The sequence below is a fragment of the Leopardus geoffroyi genome, chromosome E2 (assembly GCF_018350155.1).
Source record: "Leopardus geoffroyi isolate Oge1 chromosome E2, O.geoffroyi_Oge1_pat1.0, whole genome shotgun sequence".
Taxonomy (NCBI): Eukaryota; Metazoa; Chordata; class Mammalia; order Carnivora; family Felidae; genus Leopardus; species Leopardus geoffroyi.
The window spans coordinates 18,966,469-18,985,066 of NC_059335.1; the positions used below are offsets into that span (position 1 = coordinate 18,966,469).

At 44.8% G+C, this 18,598-nt stretch overlaps 1 protein-coding gene and 1 long non-coding RNA gene across 4 annotated transcripts in view; one reads left to right on the top strand and one right to left on the bottom strand.

The window, feature by feature from the left end:
• GARRE1 (granule associated Rac and RHOG effector 1) overlaps positions 1 to 18,598 on the bottom strand; it is an 83,985-nt gene that overhangs the window by 12,477 nt on the left and 52,910 nt on the right. For all 3 annotated transcript variants that reach the window (XM_045442510.1, XM_045442509.1, XM_045442511.1), the window contains 6 exons: positions 14,444 to 14,647; positions 8,084 to 8,224; positions 7,789 to 7,884; positions 7,502 to 7,663; positions 6,470 to 6,628; positions 4,094 to 4,191 (listed from right to left, as the gene is read on the bottom strand). In XM_045442510.1, the coding sequence (XP_045298466.1) occupies positions 4,094 to 4,191; positions 6,470 to 6,628; positions 7,502 to 7,663; positions 7,789 to 7,884; positions 8,084 to 8,224; positions 14,444 to 14,647 (860 nt within the window). The remainder of the gene's footprint in view (positions 1 to 4,093; positions 4,192 to 6,469; positions 6,629 to 7,501; positions 7,664 to 7,788; positions 7,885 to 8,083; positions 8,225 to 14,443; positions 14,648 to 18,598) is intronic.
• Positions 1,724 to 13,890, top strand: LOC123579034. The gene is made up of 3 exons (XR_006702600.1): positions 1,724 to 1,880; positions 4,726 to 4,729; positions 13,880 to 13,890. It is a non-coding gene; the product is annotated as an uncharacterized LOC123579034 (long non-coding RNA).

Genomic DNA, 18,598 nt, shown 5'->3' on the forward strand with positions numbered 1-18,598 from the left:
GAATAGCTTTTATCAAATAACTTCGTTCTTGCTAATGTCAAAGGTCAATTGCCTGTCTCCGCCTTACTCAATCTCTCAGCAACGTTTTGCAATGTTTCTTTCCTCCCGGAGCACTGTCTTCTGTAGCCCGATGACCCCCAAACTTGCTCAACTTTCTTCTTACCTGGCTGGCAGCTCCCTCCTGGTCTCCTCTGCCAACTCTTCCTGCTCCGCTTCCCCCACCTCCGCATGGTGGCGAGCCCCAAGTTTTGTCCTTTCTCCCTAGACTGCTGCATCCGGTCCTGTGGCTGTACAGACCACCCTACACTGAGGACTCAAATCTCCTTCATCAGCCGACCTCCTTCTCCCAAACCCCACTCTCCAGTATCTAACTGCACCCTTGACATCTCTCAGGTACATCTAACAGGCAGTCTGGCCAGCACAACGGATTCCTCTCCTCTCCACCAGAAACCACTCTGATTCCTACAGACTTCCTCCATAAGTAAACAACACAGGGACCGACCCCAAACCTACACATCATCTCTGGCTCCCTCACAGCCCATGCCAACCCACCAGCAATTCCCGACAGCTCTTCTTCCAAGACACATTCTGAATTCAAGCCCTTCTCACCACCCCTCTTATTACCGCTCTACTCCAAGAAACCTCCAGCAGCTGTGTCTCAGGACCAACCACCCAGCCGGCCTCCTTTCCTCTATCTACTCCTGTCCCTCCCAGGCCCACTCTCCCACGTAGCCAGAGTGAGCCTCCTATAGCACAAATCAGAACACATGACTTCCCTATTTAAAACCCTCCGGTGGCATTCCATCGTGATTGACATCAAATCTAAATGGCACCTCAGGGGTTTTTGTGACCTGGCCTCTCCCGCCTCTCTGGCCACATCTCTCTTCACTGTCACCTCCGCTCACCTTGTCCCAGCAACAGGCCTTTGCTCGCTCCCTGCATATGTTGGATTTGCCCACGTCTCAGAACCTTTGCTTTTGCTGCCTCTGCCCAGACTGCTCTCCCCTGAGAGCTGCTTCCCACCATTCAGGCCCTCACTTCCCATTCAGGGTACCTCCTCAAAAGAGGCCTCTTCTGAGAGGCAGAACCGGGAAGATGTGGTCTGTCTTCTCCTAAGCACTCTGGGAGTTAAATGGTGAAATCAACCCTTGCGAAGCCATCCTAAGGAGGCAGCGGCACTCTCCAGCATGACTTAGGGCTTGAGAAGAAATACGTCTGTGAGGCTACGAGCCGGCCAGCTTCAGAAATACTGCAAAAGGCAAGCTCTGCCAGTGCCAACCAGACCCTGGCTCTGGGGAGAGAATGTTGGCCAGTGGACCTGGCCAGGGTTCATGTACCTGACTCTCTCAGCCTGGAACTGCTGATTATTAGGACCTACTCGCTCTGTGCTCCCAAGCCACTCCTGGCTGTGATTTGGCTGGTCACATATGTTTGCCCACTAGGAGAGCATCTGCTGCTGGTCATGCAGAAAGAAGTACCACACTTGCTGGCGAGAATAATTTCTCTTTCTGAAAATCAGCAAATTGGCACTTTTATCGTATCCATCAGTCTCAAGAGTCGATCACTAATATCTCTTTAAGAGATGAAAGCCATTCTTTTGGTAAATCACACAGACTTGCTCAAAGCCATTCTACTCTGGATAAAAATCCAGGTCCCTCAGGGACCCTGTGCCTCTTCAACACCACCTCGCACATCTCCAGCCAGGCCAGGTCACCCCCCCCCCCCCCCAGGCTTTTGCATTTGCTGTTCCTTCTACCTGGAAGAAACGCTCTCCCATCTGCTCTGTGCACGGCTGGTTCCTCTCAAATATCGCATCTTCAAAGAAGGACCACTCACAAGTGACCTCATCCAAAAGAGCCTCCCTTCTCCCAGCTATTCCAGTTATTCTTCATCATACGACATCATTCTACTCTAATTTCCCTCATACACATGCCGCGGCTTGAACTGAACTCGTAGGCTTGTTAGCTGCCCCTCACACTCCCTCTCATTAACAGGTCAACACTATCAGGGGCAGGGTCCCTGTCTGTGTTGCTCATACTTAAATTCCGAGAGCCAGACAGTATCTCTGACACATAGTAGGTATTCAGTAAGTACTTGTTGAAAGAAAGAATGGATGGACACCTTAAATAGGACGATTAATACATCTAAAAAAGGTATTATGAAAGAAACCCTATCTGGCAGTGGGACACTCCATTTTATTAAAAGCAAAGCATATAATAAATTCTTGACTGGCTTTGCTAATGATTTCATTTTTCTGAAGGTGGAGTAAAGCAATCACTTCTGCTTGCATTCTTTTCAACAAGCACATACTTTATACTTTGAAAGAAACAAAAACGTGCATTTAAAAAGACTTTGTAGGGGCGCCTGGGTGGCTCGGTCGGTTAAGCGTCCGACTTCAGCTCAGGTCATGATCTCACGGTCCGTGGGTTCGAGCCCCGCGTCGGGCTCTGTGCTGACAGCTCAGAGCCTGGAGCCTGTTTCAGATTCTGTGTCTCCCTCTCTCTGTGACCCTCCCCTGTTCATGCTCTGTCTCTCTCTGTCTCAAAAATAAATAAACGTTAAAAAAAAAAAAAAAAAAAAAAAAAAAAAAAAAAAAAAAGACTTTGTATTTTTACCAAAAGCAACCAGCAGAGGGAGCCTCTCCAAGAAATTACAATCTGTAAGGCCTTTACTGGAGGTGCAATGAATTACAAAGGAAATCAATCATACACGGAGAGTTCTGGAACCAGTGAACTGCAATTAGCCATTTTAGTACTAGTTGTACACCTTGGGGTGGGGAAGGATGTTAATTGGAAAACAAATTCAGGAACACGAAAATCTTATAGACAAGTGAGCTTTCAGTTTATTGTTTGATAGGAATGAAGATGTGTATGTAAGTTAACAGTATGCCATCTCAATAATCAGATAAAAAATTGGAAGGGGGAGGTTTTGGGACATGAAGTGAACGGCCAACTGTGACTTGATTTATCAGCAAGTTCTAAAACTCTGGGAAGAGTCTACCATTGGGCCCTCGCATGTCTGGGAGCAATGGTTTAAATACAACTCGAATGCATTACCCGGCTCCCATTTTAGTCCCCCTGGGCACCAAGAGTGCCATCACGCCTGACCATGGCCATCTCTTCCTACCTAAATGTCTCAAATTTTCTGTATGGTTACTCATTTATATCATAATCTTAATAACAAAAGTCGGCCAACACACGCTCATTTTTGCCGTTAATAAAGTTATGATGCTGATCCTTTAGCTGAATTTCTCTGCACATCATCGGGATGAGCCGCCAGACTGTGGAGCTGCTGGCGTCAGATCGCTTCTTTCAAGGCTTCTGACACACTGAGCCGCCCTCCAGAAAGGCTGTGTGATTTATTCACTTTCTGTGCCTGTTTTTGTATGGTCTGGCTCAAACTTTTATTTTTTTATTTTAAAAATGTATTTATTACTCTAAAACAATTTTTCAACACCAGTGGGCAAAATGACATCATACTGTTTCTTTACTCTGCCTCTATTAGGTGAGGTTACACATTTTCTTCATCTATTGTTGATTACCTATTCATGCACCTGTCCATTGTCTTATCGATTTGTAGGAGTTTTAATAAACTAAGGAGAATACTTTATCATCAGTTCATAAATGTAATTAAATAATTAGAAACAAAAATGGCTCAGTCCACCCCCAGATTGGGAATGGCATGAGCTCAAGATCGTCAGGGTTGTTACTGGAACAGACAAAGGAGGACAAGGAATTTTATGTTCTGTACTTAGTTTTAGAGAAACACTGGTGACTTAGGGAAAATGATGTACTCTGTTCAAAAGCTATGGACTCAGTAACAAAGAGAAGATAATATTGCTCATTACGATCCAGGAGTATATAACATTTTAGTTATACTACTTGTCAGACTATTTTTCAGACACTTTGGCTTCCTTATCATGGACTGATAACCATGACACATGATGTCAACACACCACCATCGCCCGTGTACCTGTGCAAGTAGCAAGACCTGACGCGTCACCTAACACGGGGTTTGTCCAAAGCAAAGCAATGTTTTCAAAGACGTGAAAACTTCAATCATTAGGCTTGTGTTAATATAAGAGTCACGTTACCATGTGGATGGGACTTGAACCACAATTCTGGAGCCCTCTAAACTGATTTGGGGGGCATAGGCTTCTTTATTTTCAATCTGTGCTGTGTCAACTACCACCTAAGAGAGAGTGAGAAAAACAACAATCAGCTTTCAGAGAGGAAAATGGATCGCAAATAAATCCAATACATGAGCTTACTAAAGCTGAGTGACTCTGGCAAGAACTATCCCCCATGGCAAGGCAGTTATGCAGAGGCCAGTCAAGAGCCCCATGAAGACAAATGCAAGTAATAAAGATGACTGAAGACAGTAATACTTCAATAAACAGAAACCAAATTCTGAGTGCAAGATGTACTGAACTTTCCAAGCACTTTTAGTACTTTTTGCCAAACTATAAATATGTTAATTAGGAATTATTTTGTTTCCACTTAGTATTTTTTTTTTTTTACTTTATGCACTTGAAAGAAATAAGACCGTCATTAAAAATTGAACCACAGCTTCACAAAAGCCCATTTGTAATGAATGAATACAAGCTAGAAGTGGATGAAGCTCTTTTTTTTACAAGATCATTTTATCCTCAACCATCAATAAAAACAGAAGTAGTTCAGAAATGTTAAGATGATTCTTCTCTCAATGATTTCTTCTTATTTGGAGGAGAGTCTTCAATATTACATAGGTGATATAGTAGCTAGGTAAGTTCGACAGTTTGACAAAATGACAACTATATTTTCAAATAACTAAAAGAATTTAAGAAAAAATCATAAAGCACTTCAAAAATAATCTGTTACAGGGCACCCGGCTGGCTTGTTCAGTAATCTGACTCTTGATCTCAGGGTTGTGTGTGCGTGCCCCATGCGGAGTGTAGAGATTACTTAAAAAAAAAAAAACAAAAATCTACATCTCTATATATATCTGTTATATTTCAAAGCCATGCAGAGTTGCTTATTATGATTCCGAACTCAGCCTGTAATGGAGCTGATTTCCACTGCTGTAAACAGATTTCCCACAGCTGGTCTGCAATGTCCTTTGGAAAAGACTTCCTGTCCAAGTAATAGCCATTGTTGGACCAGGCAGGTGTTTCCTCTCTCCTCCCATCTCCAGAACCACAACCTAAAGTTTCTTTGTCTGTCACACACAAAGGTGCCCTGGGAGCAAGGAGTAAGGAACTGGAAGAAGTTTCTGCTCTCTCAATAACCTGGGGCTTTTAATTTTTTTAAAAAATACGTTTTCCCAAAACAGACTGTATGTCTGTCTGCCTTATTTTACCCACTCCTTTCTAGAGAACTTATCCCCATGGCTTTTCTAGTTACAGCTAACATGATCTTTCGGAATATGGATCAATTTCCTCAAGCCAGTGGGCTCCCACATACTTCAGCAGGGGGTCTCCAGCTTACTCCTCTTCCCATATTAAGGGCCGGATCCTAAAGGAAGCCTAACTACCCGCTGTGGACGGGCCCTCACCTGGCCCTACACAAGGCAGCACCACCCTGAGCTGGGCCACCTGAGGCCTCACCCACATGAAACGAAAGAACAGCATCCTCCCAACAGCTCCATTTATGAATAAAGTAGGAATTAAAGAAACAGTTTTTTTAAATTTTCTTAATCTCTAATTAGCTTCTGTTAACCTCTGACTGAAATGCTGTTATCTTTTCCAAAAGTAGTCATTTAATTCTCGAAAGTGGGATCAAGGTTGTAAGGTTACATGAGTCCCAGGTGCCAAACAAAAAGCTAAGTGGTGACTTCAGAGATTGATCTCTGGATCCCACCTTTGACAAAAGTCACTCTTCTCTCCCAAGGTGAAAAGACTAAACTTATTTCTGAATTGATGTTGTTATTTCATTGTTAAGAAGGAGATAAACAGAGAGCTGGGATACAAAGTGACTGGATGGGGGGGGGCACTGCTTATACCACTGAGGTTTCTTGGAGGAGGCGGTGTTCGAGCTGACATCTGGAAGACGAAAAGATGTCACACATGCAGATTCAGAGGGGAGTCTTCTCAAGTAAGAAGAGCATCAATGGCAAAGGCCCGAGACAGGAAGAAGCTTGGCATGTTCGAGCATCAGAAAGATACCACTGTCGTTCCAGAGTGGGCGAGCTGTGCAGAGAGGCCCTCCCCATCAACCAGCACTCACGGAAGGTTTCTGCACAGGAAACCCGCAACATCACTTTGCAACTAGGTTCCCTGCAAATATGTATTATCAGTCTATACGAGAAAACAAAAAAGGCTTTTTAATGCTGCTGTTCCTCTACCTTCTCCACTTGCTGTAAATGCTGCAGTACTGAAGAACTTTTAAAATTATTCAGTATTTCCACACTTGTGCCCACACCGCATCCTCCCGTGCGGGAAACACTCTCTGCTCTCTGCTCTCTCTCCGGGGCGTCCCACACGCTCACTCACCAGACCAGCCTGGCCGAACAGCAGCTGCACAGCAGTCTTGCAGGCGCCCCGCCACGTGGATGGGCACACCTGGTTCAGTACTTCGGTCACAGGAAGGTCATCCCTGGGTGTAATTCCATTGTAGCAGCCCGCCTCCTTGATGAGCTGCAACATCGTATGCTACGGGTCGAGAAGATGAGAGTTCACCCCTCAAGATAAAGCTGTACAAGATTCTACAATGTGCTGAAATGAATTTACAAGTACACAATAGTCCTCAAGAAAAGATCACTGTTTCAGTCCCCCCACCCAAATCATGTCATTTTCATTTCTTAGGTAACTGTCATCAGATACCCTCAGAGAATACGGATACGCAGACATTAATACACACACGATTTCTATACTAGCAAAAAATATAGCATTGCATTTGCTGACACAAATTGGCTGAGGAATTTTGAAATTCTGAATTCCTCTAAATAAGGAGACAAAATCATCTGGCAAAAATAAATACCAATGAAAACCTCAACTTTATTTTGGATGACCAAGTGGTCAGGTATGCAGACTCTGGAAACAGACTACATAGCCTCAAATTCCAGTCTACTACTTCGTAGCTGTGTGACCTTGGGCCTCAGTTCCTCTGTCAAATGGAGAAAAGAGCAGTGTCCGTCTCCTGGGTGAGCATTAAACGAGACGATGCATGTGGAGCCCTGGGCATGATGCCTGGCTCACATGACGCTCCCAAACTGGTCATAATTACTGTGGTATCATGATAAAATTTCCTATCTAATTCACAAAAGTCCCCTAAAACATTAATCATAGATAGTATTTTATAGCGTACTTTCAAAACACTTTATGTTAAACATTTGAACAAAGTTAGGAATAAAACCTGGCAAATGTCAGTTAAAATAAGTCATCACAGTCTGCTTTTAGACACCAGTTTACTAATACCTCCTGCCTTGACTTCAGTTTTGTTTTTTAATCTATACAAGTCCTTAGGTTTCCCTTAAGAACGGTCTCCAAGTTCACACCCGGTATTGGAACCCCATGGAAAGCTACCGTCTTAAGTTTCAGGTTGTCGGCGGCAGATTCGTTGAAGGAGACGCCCTTCAGGAAGTGTGATCCTATCTGCACAGGGACGGTGGGAAGCTCACACTGCATGGGCTGCGGGGGGGTCTGCCTCCGCCCTGTCTGCTGCGCCTCGGCCTCACTACAGCAGCCCTGCAAAAGGTTTGGAGAGGAGAGGGGAGGTGACCCACGGCAATTCTGCCAAGACAGCCGGTTCACTTGGTATGGCGACACTGCCATACCACAGCTCCCAAGAGCTTCCAGAAAGAGAAGCATACCTGTAAACTGGCTTCAATTGCCTTTGGATTCAGGTGGAAACCAGCTTTCATTGCATATTCACAGTGGCCTAAGCTTTCCAGAGCTATTTTATATGCCTGCAAAAAAATTGTAAGAATCAAGATTACATGGCAGATTGCAGAATGACAAAGTCTAGGGACAACAGGAATTTAAAATTTCTATAGTGACTGAATGACTTCAGGCCAACTACCACCCTACTATTCCTTCCAACTGGTTCAACCTCACAACTTGAATGCCCTCCCTTGTTTCTATCTGTCCTCAGATAACAACACTTACTTGCAAAGCGCTGTCGATTTTCAAGTTCAGTTCCTTGAGCTGGTGCTCGGGAATGGCTGCACTCTGAGAACAGAAGAGTTGCTGCACCTCAATGCCCGCCAGGCGGCTGTCACAGCCTCTTTCCCTCAGTCTGGATGTCGCCTGCAACAGTAACAGCGACGGGAAGGCACAAGAGAATGTAACAGACTTAGCTATGTTTAAAAAATAAGAAACGAAGGAAAAAAAACAACGGAGTTAAACCCAGATGCTATCTGAGCATTAGATATATACCGGACATTCTGGATTGTCTGTATTACCAAGTGAGCAACAGAAATCTGGGAAGATTAAACCAAGCATCTTGAAGAGAAAGCAAACCTGACACAGAACTACTTTATTTAAGAAACCCTGGGGAGGGTGGGGTGCGCCTAGGTGGCTCAGTTGGTTAAGTGTCTGACTCTTGATCTTGGCTCTCGGCTCAGGTCTTGATCTCAGCGTCATGAGTTGAAGCCCCACGTTGGGCTCCATGCTGCATGTGAAGCTACTTAGGAAAATAAAAAAAAGAAACCCTGGAAAAAAGACTTACCTACCTGTTATTAATTTTTCCTATATGTAAAACTTTCACATTTTAAAAATGTATTTTTTTGAGAGAGAGAAAGAGTATGCACACAGGTGGGGGAGGGGGCAGAGAGAGAAGAGAGAGAGAGAATCCCAAGCACGCTCCGTGCTGTCAGTGCAGGGCTCATGAACCGTGAGATCGTGACCTGAACTGAAATCAATATTTGGATACTTAACCGACTGAGCCACACAGGCACCCCTGTAAGACCTTTACATTTTTAATTTCTCTTTTAAAGACAGCCAAACTAAAATATTGGCACTTGGAGTTTCCAGAATCATCATATTGAACATATAAGGTTAGGTGTTCCTGTACACCAAAGTAAAAGGCCACACCAACATAGGACAGGGAAAAAACGTACCCTGGAGTGTTAAAGGAAAAATAAGACTTCTGAAATCTGCACAAAAAAATTTAAATACTTATTGTTTGGTCATTAAATATGTTCATGAACAAGACAGAGAAACAAGAAAAAAAAACTAATCAATGTCTTATTGTGATGAAATGTAAGTTACTTATACATATGGGTCAGGACTGGAGAATACAGAAAAAATGTATTTAATTTCTTAAATGGGAGAAGGAATTCAGGATGAACTGCCTTTCAATTTTTCAATGTCTATTTCTGTTGCAGTCACATTTGTGCAACAAATAACATTTTTTAACAGCTAATTTTTGTTCTTCTGCTGTAGGAGTTACAATGTTTACCAAAACTGCAGAAAGGTAATTAGCAGAAACAATGCTATAAAGTTCCAAAGCTTCACAAATTACACATGTATAACTACATTCCACCCAGTCCCTGAACCCTAACTAGTCTTACCGTTTAAAACTATTTGACTCTCTAAGATTCTTTCACTGAAATATTTGGCCCAGAAGGTCTTGTGTTGCATATCTATGGCTAGGCAATGGAGCACAAAGCCTGGTGCCTACCATCTTAGGGCTGACAGCCTCATGGGCCAAACAAAACATTTAAACCATTTAAAATGGAGAAAAACACACCAAGGAAAACAGGGAGAACTATAATAGGGAGGAGCACCCTAAACACTCAGAAATCAGCATTTAGGTTATGAGTTTGAGGTGGAGGAGGAAGTCAGCAGAAGTGTGGGATGGGTGAGCAGACATGTCAGCAAAGAAACTAGAACCCAGTAAGCAAGGGAGACAGTGACCGCAGATGAGGTTGGTGAGCAAGGCAGGAACCAGACTGTGTGGGACTAGGCAGGTCATGGTGAAGAGTCGGTACTTTACCCTAAGGAAGTAGCAACATCATCCAACTTTAAATGGAGGGAGATGAAGGGTGGCAAGACAGGGAGGGGAGAAGGGAATCTAGCCACTGCAGGTGTCTGGGGAGAGTAGGGACATCCTGAACTAGGGCAGTGAAAGGGACACATGTGGGGTAATGCTTTGGGGTGGAACCTGCAGAGCTTATGGAACTGGATGTAGATGTGATGGAAAGACAGGAGGATAAATCTTCAGTTTCATGCATGAATGACCCAGTGTGGGATGGCAGCACTTGCTAGTATGGGGAAGATTTGGGCAAGACCAGGGGTGTGGGGAAAAGCTAAGCCTGAGCCACCTAGATACCTGAGGTAAGCAGCAGCTGAATACAGGGGCCTGAAGCCCACAGAATTGGACTGGTCGCACATATGTGAGGGCCCCCAGCACACAGGCAGTTCTTAATGTCCCAAGGCTATATGGAGACCCTACAGGGAGGGCACTCAGAAATGAGCACTGAGAAACGGACATAAGTTGTGTGTATAAGTTGTGTTGAAGAGAAAAAGCTAGCAAAGTAGATGGAGAGGATGGCCCAAGAGATTAATGCCTGCTTCAGGGACGCCACAGGAAGAGAGGGTCTCTAAGGGCCCGTATTGCTGTGAGCTGCTGAATGGAGTCAAACGGTTCCCTGGATTTGGCCACACAGAAGGCACCAGTGACCTTGACGAGAGAATGCCTGTTCTTTTTTTTTTTTTTTTTAATGTTTATTTATTTATATTGAGAGAGAGCGAGAGCTTGAATGTGAGCAGAGAGAAAGAGAGAATCTCAAGCAGGCTCTGCACTCTCAGCACAGAGCCTGATGCAGGGCTCAACCCCATGAACTGTGAGATCACGACCTGAGCTGAAATCAAGAGTTGGATGCTCAACCAACTGAGCCACCCAGGTGCCCCTGAGAATGCTTGTTCTTGTGTAGGAGGGGAAGCCAGATTTCAGCGAGCTGAGTGATGCTATTTATATAAAGTTTCATATTGTGCAAGATACACCTTATACTACTTATGGATACATGTATACAAAGTAAAAATATAAAAATATATGCAGGACTCACAAACTCCAAATTCAAAAGAGGTTATCTCTACAAAGGAAGAGATGTGAGTAAGGCAGTAAAAAGGTACCAAGGAAATCAGCTGCATTTGTAAATAATATTTTTTCTGTTAAAAATAAAAAGCATGAAAGGGGCGCCTGGCTGACTCAGTCTGTACAGCATATGACTCTTGATCTTGGAGTTGTGAGTTCAAGCCGTACGCTGGGCATGAAGCCTACTTAAAAATAAATAAGTGAGCATATAAATAAATAAACAAATGGTATGAAGCAACTGACAAGAAGTTAAGATTCACTCGACAAAGCTAAAAGGCAGACAGGGTATGTGCGACATTTCCTATATGCTTGAAATCTTTCATAATAATCTTTTTTAGAATGACTCAAAGGTACGGTAGACAATTCTTCCAAGAAGTTGGCTGTGAGAAGGGCAGAGAAACAGGGCAGAACAGCGAGGATTTCTGTGTATGCGGGTTTACGTAGTGGGTGGGAGGGCATGCTGAAGAGGAGGGAGAGAAAACACAGGGCCCCACCACAGAGGCCTTGAGGGTGGGGGAAGGTGGGGACAGGGCGGACCCCGGACAGGAGGGGTCCTGTAATGAAGGGAAGGAAGAGATGAGGGTCTGAATGGGGGAAGCAGTGTGGTTTTGGGGTGAAGAAAAGGGACCGCTGCCAGGTGGATTCTATTTCCTCGGTACAGTGTAGGGCAGGGTCACCGGCTGGTGGCTAAGTGAGTGAGAAAGCACAAGGGCCTGTGCAAACTGCAGAGGGTGAAGAATAAGGTTAAGGTGAGGAGATCAAGGGACTGCTGGGGTCCTCACGAGCACTGGGTTCTCAGCATGATGATGTCAACAGGAGATGACTGTGAGCCCAGTATTAAGGGTATGAAGCTGCATGATCAGGAGGCTGGAGCCCAGCAACCAAGAGGACACAGAGGTCTGCGAGGTGACAAATGGCCACCTGCAATAAGGTCAGCAGGTCCCACTTCCACACTGGACCTCAATTAGCATTTCAGGGCTGCTCTGACAAACACCGAGAGGCAGAGGAAAGCCCTTAACAGGAAAGAGAGACCAAAACAAACAAGAAAAAGAAACTGAAAAGAAATTCAAAAGAATAACAGAGAACAGCATAAAACTGAAATAATAATAAAATTAGAGAATGTACAATGTGAGACTAGTAAATAATATTTAAAATTTTGATTAAAGGAGATTTCTAAAACATGAAATACTCTGCCAACTGATTATGGAAGGATTAAAACTAAACATTATATAAAAAAATCAATATTATACTCCTTAACTGTAAATTATCTCTTTCACTACGTAAAATGGATCAAAAAGTCCTAGTAAGTCCTAGTTAAAGTCTTGACTTGGAAGGCTTTTCACTCCCACCCCCCCTGGAAACACCTAAAAACAAATAATCCAGTGAAGAAATGGGCAAAAGACATGGACAGACATCTTTCCAAAGAAGTCATCCAGATGGCTCATAGACACATGAAAAGATGCTCAACATCACACATCATCAGGGAAATATAAATTAAAACTACAATGAGTTACCACCTCACACCTGTCAGAATGGTTAAAATTAACAACACAGGCAACAACAGATGTTGGCGAGGATGCAGAGAAAGGGGAACACTTTTGCACTGTTGGTGGGAATGAAAGCTGGTGCAGCCACTCTGAAAACAGTATGGAGCTTCCTCCAAAAGTTAAAAAAAGAACTATCCTACAACCCAGCAATTGCACTACAAGGTATTTATCCAAAGGATACAAAAATGCCAATTCAAAGGGGCACGTGCACCCCGATGTTTATAGCAGCACTATCAATAATAGCCAAAGTATGGAAAGAGCCCAAATAGCCACTGACTGATGAATGAATAAAGATGTGGTGTGTGTGTATATACACACACACACACACACATATACACAATGGAATATTATTTGACAATCAAAAAGAATGAAATCTTGCCACTTGCAACAATGCGGATGGAATTAGAATGTATTATGCTAAGCGAAATAAATCAGTGAGAGAAAGATATATATATATATATATATATATATATATATATATATATGTATATATACACACACATATGATTTCACTCACTTAAGAAACAAATGAACATAGGGGAAGGGAAGGAAAAATAAGATAAAGACAGAGAGGGAGGCAAACCATAAGAGACTCTTAAATACTGGGGGCACCTGGGTGGCTCTGTCGGTTAAAGCGTCCGACTATGGCTCAGGTCACGATCTCTCAGATCGTGGGTTTGAGCCCCATGTCGGGCTCTGTGCTAACAGCTTGGAGCCTGGAGCCTGCTTCAGATTCTGTGTCTCCCTCTCTCTCTGCCCCTCCCACACTCACACTCTGTCTCTCTGTCTCTGTCTCTGTCTCAAAAAAAATTTTTTTTTTTAACTTTTTTTTACATTTATTTATTTTTGAGAAACAGTGAGACAAAGCGTCAGCGAGGGGGAGGGGCAGAGAGAGAAGGAGACACAGAATCTGAAGCAGGCTGCCAGCTCTGAGCTGTCAGCACAGAGCCTGATGTGGGGCTCGAACCCACAAACTGTGAGATCACGACCTGAGCCAAAGTCGGACGGACGCTCAACCGACTGAGCCACCCAGGTGCCCCTAAAAAAAATTTTTTTTTAAAGAGACTCTTAAATACTGAGAACAAATTGAGGGTTAATGGAGGGGTACTGGGTGGGGGGATGGGCTAAGTGACAGGCATTAAGGAGGACACTTGTTGGGATGAGCACTGGGTGTTACCTATAAGTGATGAATCACTAAATTCTACTCCTGAAACCAATACTACACTATATGTTAACTAGCTTTGATTTAAATAAAAATTTAAAAATAATATAATTTAAAAAATAATAATAAAAAGAAGAATATGTGGGGCGCCTCAGTCGGAAGAGCATGTGGCTCTTTATCTTGGGGTCGTTTGAGCCCCATGTCGGGTGTAGAGATTACTTAAATAAATGAACAACAAAACAAAACAAAACAAAATACCTACAAGAAACATGCTGTCACTGACCACATCCCCACCTGGCTGCCTGGCTGGCCGCTTTACCCTCCGCAGCCAGCTCTGGCCTGTCTTTCCAGACTTCGGCTCCAACCTCTTCTCCCTGGTCTCTCTTCCTTGAAGGTTTGCTGCACTGCTCCTAGTTGGAGGCAGGACCCTTTCTCTGGGCTCCTGCACACCTCCATCACAGCCCTTTAACCCTATTTTTGTAGGCCCTCCCTCTTAGGAGGCTGTGAGCAGAGGCTGTCACCCCAGTGCCTGGCGCACGCCTGGCACAAAGTGAGCGTTCACAAAAGCATTCACTGTGAAATGAATGAACAAGCTAATGATAACGGTTTAAAACTAACAGTTCTAAATAAAATGCCTCTTTCAGGAACCAACAGGCAAAGGTCCTCTGGAGCCTCTCCTAGTTGAACATAGGGCACCAATCTCCCCCAGGGAGGGTTACCTCAGCAGCCCCCCGCCAGGATCTCACGGCTTCCTCCAGTTCAGGTGTGTGGCTCATGCCAGATAAGCCGCCGCTGCCATTCTTCTTTTCTGGCACGACGACCTCGGCAAAGCACGAGTGAGCCACTGGCTGGACCTTCTGTAATGCCTGGGTCAAAAACTGGAAATGGACCTGTACCACTGTCAGGAAACATCGCCCCAACACCTGTGAAAACAAGAAAGCCAGGGGATTTTTAGGTTGCGGGCTGCTACTGCATTAGTGCAATAAATTCTCAACCATCAGTGTGAGCAGAAGGTAACAACACTTGGAAATCTGAAATCACAGAAGTTAGAAAGTCACCAGCCTTTAGGAGGATCCTTGTTCTCATGTTCGCACCTGGGTGCCTGATGTCTAGAAGTCAAGATATTTCCACCAAATCGTAAACCCCATGGTTCAAATGGGCCTTCCCAGTTCCCAGCTAGCCCCCCACTCCTCTTCTCCACTCCTCTCATGTGGACTCGGGCTCACACCAACCCTTGGTTGTCTTTGAGCTCCTACTGAACCAGAGGACCCCCAGTTCCAATTATGTCCACACGGCATTCAGAAGGCAGAGTGAAAGCCGTGTGACTGAAAATCTGAAAGGTCGGTTTGACTATAAGACAACACTATTTATTAGAAATGGAATCCAGGGGCGCCTGGGTGGCGCAGTCGGTTAAGCGTCCGACTTCAGCCAGGTCACGATCTCGTGGTCCGTGAGTTCGAGCCCCGCGTCAGGCTCTGGGCTGATGGCTCAGAGCCTGGAGCCTGTTTCCGATTCTGTGTCTCCCTCTCTCTCTGCCCCTCCCCCGTTCATGCTCTGTCTCTCTCTGTCCCAAAAATAAATAAACGTTGAAAAAAAAAAAAAAAAAAAAAGAAAAGAAAAAAAAAAAAAGAAATGGAATCCAAAGATACAGGTTATTTTGGTAACAATGTTATTAACATAGTTTTATTAACATAGCTGTGTGTCATTAATTCCAGTCTTAGGAAACAAAGCTGATAGACCAGTCTTCTAGGAGTCAACAAAACATACTGGACAACTCTGTCAGAACAGTAGAAACTCACTCACCCGAGACATTATCAGTAGTTGGTTGGTTGATGGAACATCCATTAAAGTAGGGAATTCATTTAAAAAATATTATAGACATATGTTAATATATACTATTAATATGTAACTATAATAATTTACATGTCAAAAAATACCATAGACCATAAATATTTTAAGACACAAATGTGCATTTATCTGCCAAGGCCAAAGCTGTTTATTGACACTGTTGTTCCGTTTGCTTTCTTGAGGCAACCCTAGCTACAAGGTGTTCTCTAAGATTTCCTATTTCTTTTTCTTTAAAGGAGAGCAAGAACTTGTCACTTACAAAGTAACTTGAGCAGAGAACTTCCCCATTACTGACATCTTCCCCTAAGCTTTTACAGTTGTTTGGTCCATACCAAATTTGACATTCACGTTTTTCCCATGGAGGGTATGTCATGTTCCACTGGTTTACACGGTGGATTACTTACTTACAAATTACTTTATTTATTGAGCTTGCAATTTATTCAACGGGTAGGAGCGCAGCGGGGAGGGCTCACTGGCTGTCGGTGATCAGTGCACTGCCTTGGGGAGGTGCTGAAGGCTGGGTAACTGTTTCCATTGCCTGTACAAGGAACCAACACCTAACCCCAGTGTCTACCCTCTACTCCAGCCCTGTCCCTTAAGGCAGCCAAAAACAAGATTCAAGTCTGGCCCCACCTCCCAACATACATTTCCGATGCTGTCCTTTTCCATCTCCACTGGTCAGAGCTCTGCTTCCTAGAGAAAGAGTCAGGCAAGTCTCAGTGGTAACACTTACTCACTCCGATTTTCCCCTGTGAAGTCACCAGGGCCAAACTAAAACAAACTCACACAAATCTCACACCAAAGCATCCTCCTCCTACAGAGAACAATTAGAATTATAGGCTGGATCCCCACCCTGGGTTTGCACTCATACCTGCCTCAAAGCTCCTCCCCATCAATGATCGGTGCCAGATGGGGCAGGGTGAGGGACACAGATGAAGCAGACCTAGCAAGCTAGAGTGATGTGACAGGAATAGAATAAACAGCATGTATTTAGTGCCACTGTACATAATATTTAGTACACAATAGCAGCCAGCCTCAATCGAGCACTCAGCCTGTACTTCACCTATGCTAAAGATCTCACATGGATTATCTCATTTAATGCTAGGAACAACCGTACGAGGTCATTCCCATTTTACAGGCAGTAAGAGTGAGGCACAGAAAGGTTACGAACTTTGTCATGGGGACACAAACTGGAGGCGACAGAGTGGGCACTTGACTCAAATGTCTGTGCCCTTAGCCAGTATGCCCCACTGCCTTCAGTCGGCTCTAAGCAGCTGGATACAGCTGTCGGCTGGCAGCACTGAGACCAGGCACCTAATAAACTCCATCTTAACTGGTTTAGGCCACAACGAGGGTACCCTGAAGCCCCATACAAGGCACACACAGGAGGAGGAGTGGAGCTAGCTCCTCTGGCACACACTCTTTCTCTGCCTCCTTCCTCAGCCTCTTGCCGGCTACGGCAAAGATGTACGTGCCAGGTACCATGTGCGCCGGGGTCACGGTCTTACAGCTGCGGATGATTCAAGGGACTCATTCGTTCCTTCAGCAAACATGTAACATGTGAATACCCGATACGTACAAAGCACAATAGGCTAGAGGGTGCTGCAAGAAAGACAATGAGCAAGTCCTGGTCCTCAGGAGGGTTACTTCCTGATGGTGGAGAACAAACTGCTAAGTGGAGATGCAAAGTCAGGGGCCACCGGAGAAGGAACACAAGGGGGGGTGGGAAGGAAAAGGCTCTCTGAGGGAAGGACTAAAGGAAGAGTTAACTACCCTGCCCCCTTCTAAAAAGGGAAAATGCTGGGAAAGGCCTGATGCAGGGTCCCAGGGTCCAGAATAGGACAGCGCCGGTTGATGGGAGGACGGGGCTGGGGAGGGTGCCCCTGTTGAGGGCAGGATGGTGGAAGGAGGGCGATGCTGCTGCAGGAATAAGTGGGGGAAAAGATGCCGGACAGTTTAAAGGCAGACTTTTGGTATGTTGTCTCCACCATTCTTACATGTTTGACCTTGGATGAGTCATTTAATCTAAATTTCTTCCCTGTAAATAAGGAATGATGAGAACAAGAACTCGGCATCTCCCTGCTCCCACCCGTGATGCAGGGAGCAGCAGTCCAAATTACACCTGTAACAAAATATCTGTGCTGTAAACGTTTCGTTAAGAGCCGGTCAAAGCAATGGACACCCTGGATTTGGAAAAGCTATTTCACAGAATATCTGCTCTAAAAGTTTCAAGTAACAGATGCATAAACACTACCTTGAGAGAGAGCGCCTGCCTCTGGGCATCTCCTGTCTCAGCCCAGCTCCCCTCCAGGAACACACCCCACCCACCTTGACCCAGACTTGGGCCAGTCCTTGGGGGTCTTCCTGAGAAACGAGGAAAGAAATACAGACTCTAAAGTTGTGAATTCAAAAGCAGGTGACCTCAGGGCCATGGGCAGCTATTTTCTCCCTCACACGGAGAATGCTGCTTGGACTGCAGGATTCAGTGAGGCTGAAGAACAGACGTGGCAACCCGGGGAACGGATGAGTGGAGTGGTCAGAGACACTGCAGTTTAAAATGTCAATGCAGCTATACAGTTGCAGCGGTACCAACAGCCACCTTTATTGAGCGCTTAACCCATACCAAGCACTTTACTTGCAGTGAAGCAACTCTATGGGTAAGAGAAATGTATCCATTTCCCAGATGAGAACACTGAGGCTTCGAGAAAGAAACCTGTTCCAATGCCATGCAGGAGATAAGAGGTGCAGCAGAGATCTGATGCCAGATATGTTCCACTCCAAAAGCTGTACTCCTAACCGCTAAGCCACTGTCTCCCTATGACAAGATCCAGGACATAGCCACAACAGGGGTGGCTACTAAAAGGAGGGGAACCCTGATATCCCCCGCATACTGTCAGGCCCTGAGGCGGGAGGCATGGCTCAGTCTTCTCTAACAGAGGAAAAGGGACTGGGACAAGAGTATCAAGTGGGGTGGCCTGTGGCACTCCTAGGTGGCATGAGTCTCATCGTTTATGAATCCACAGCAG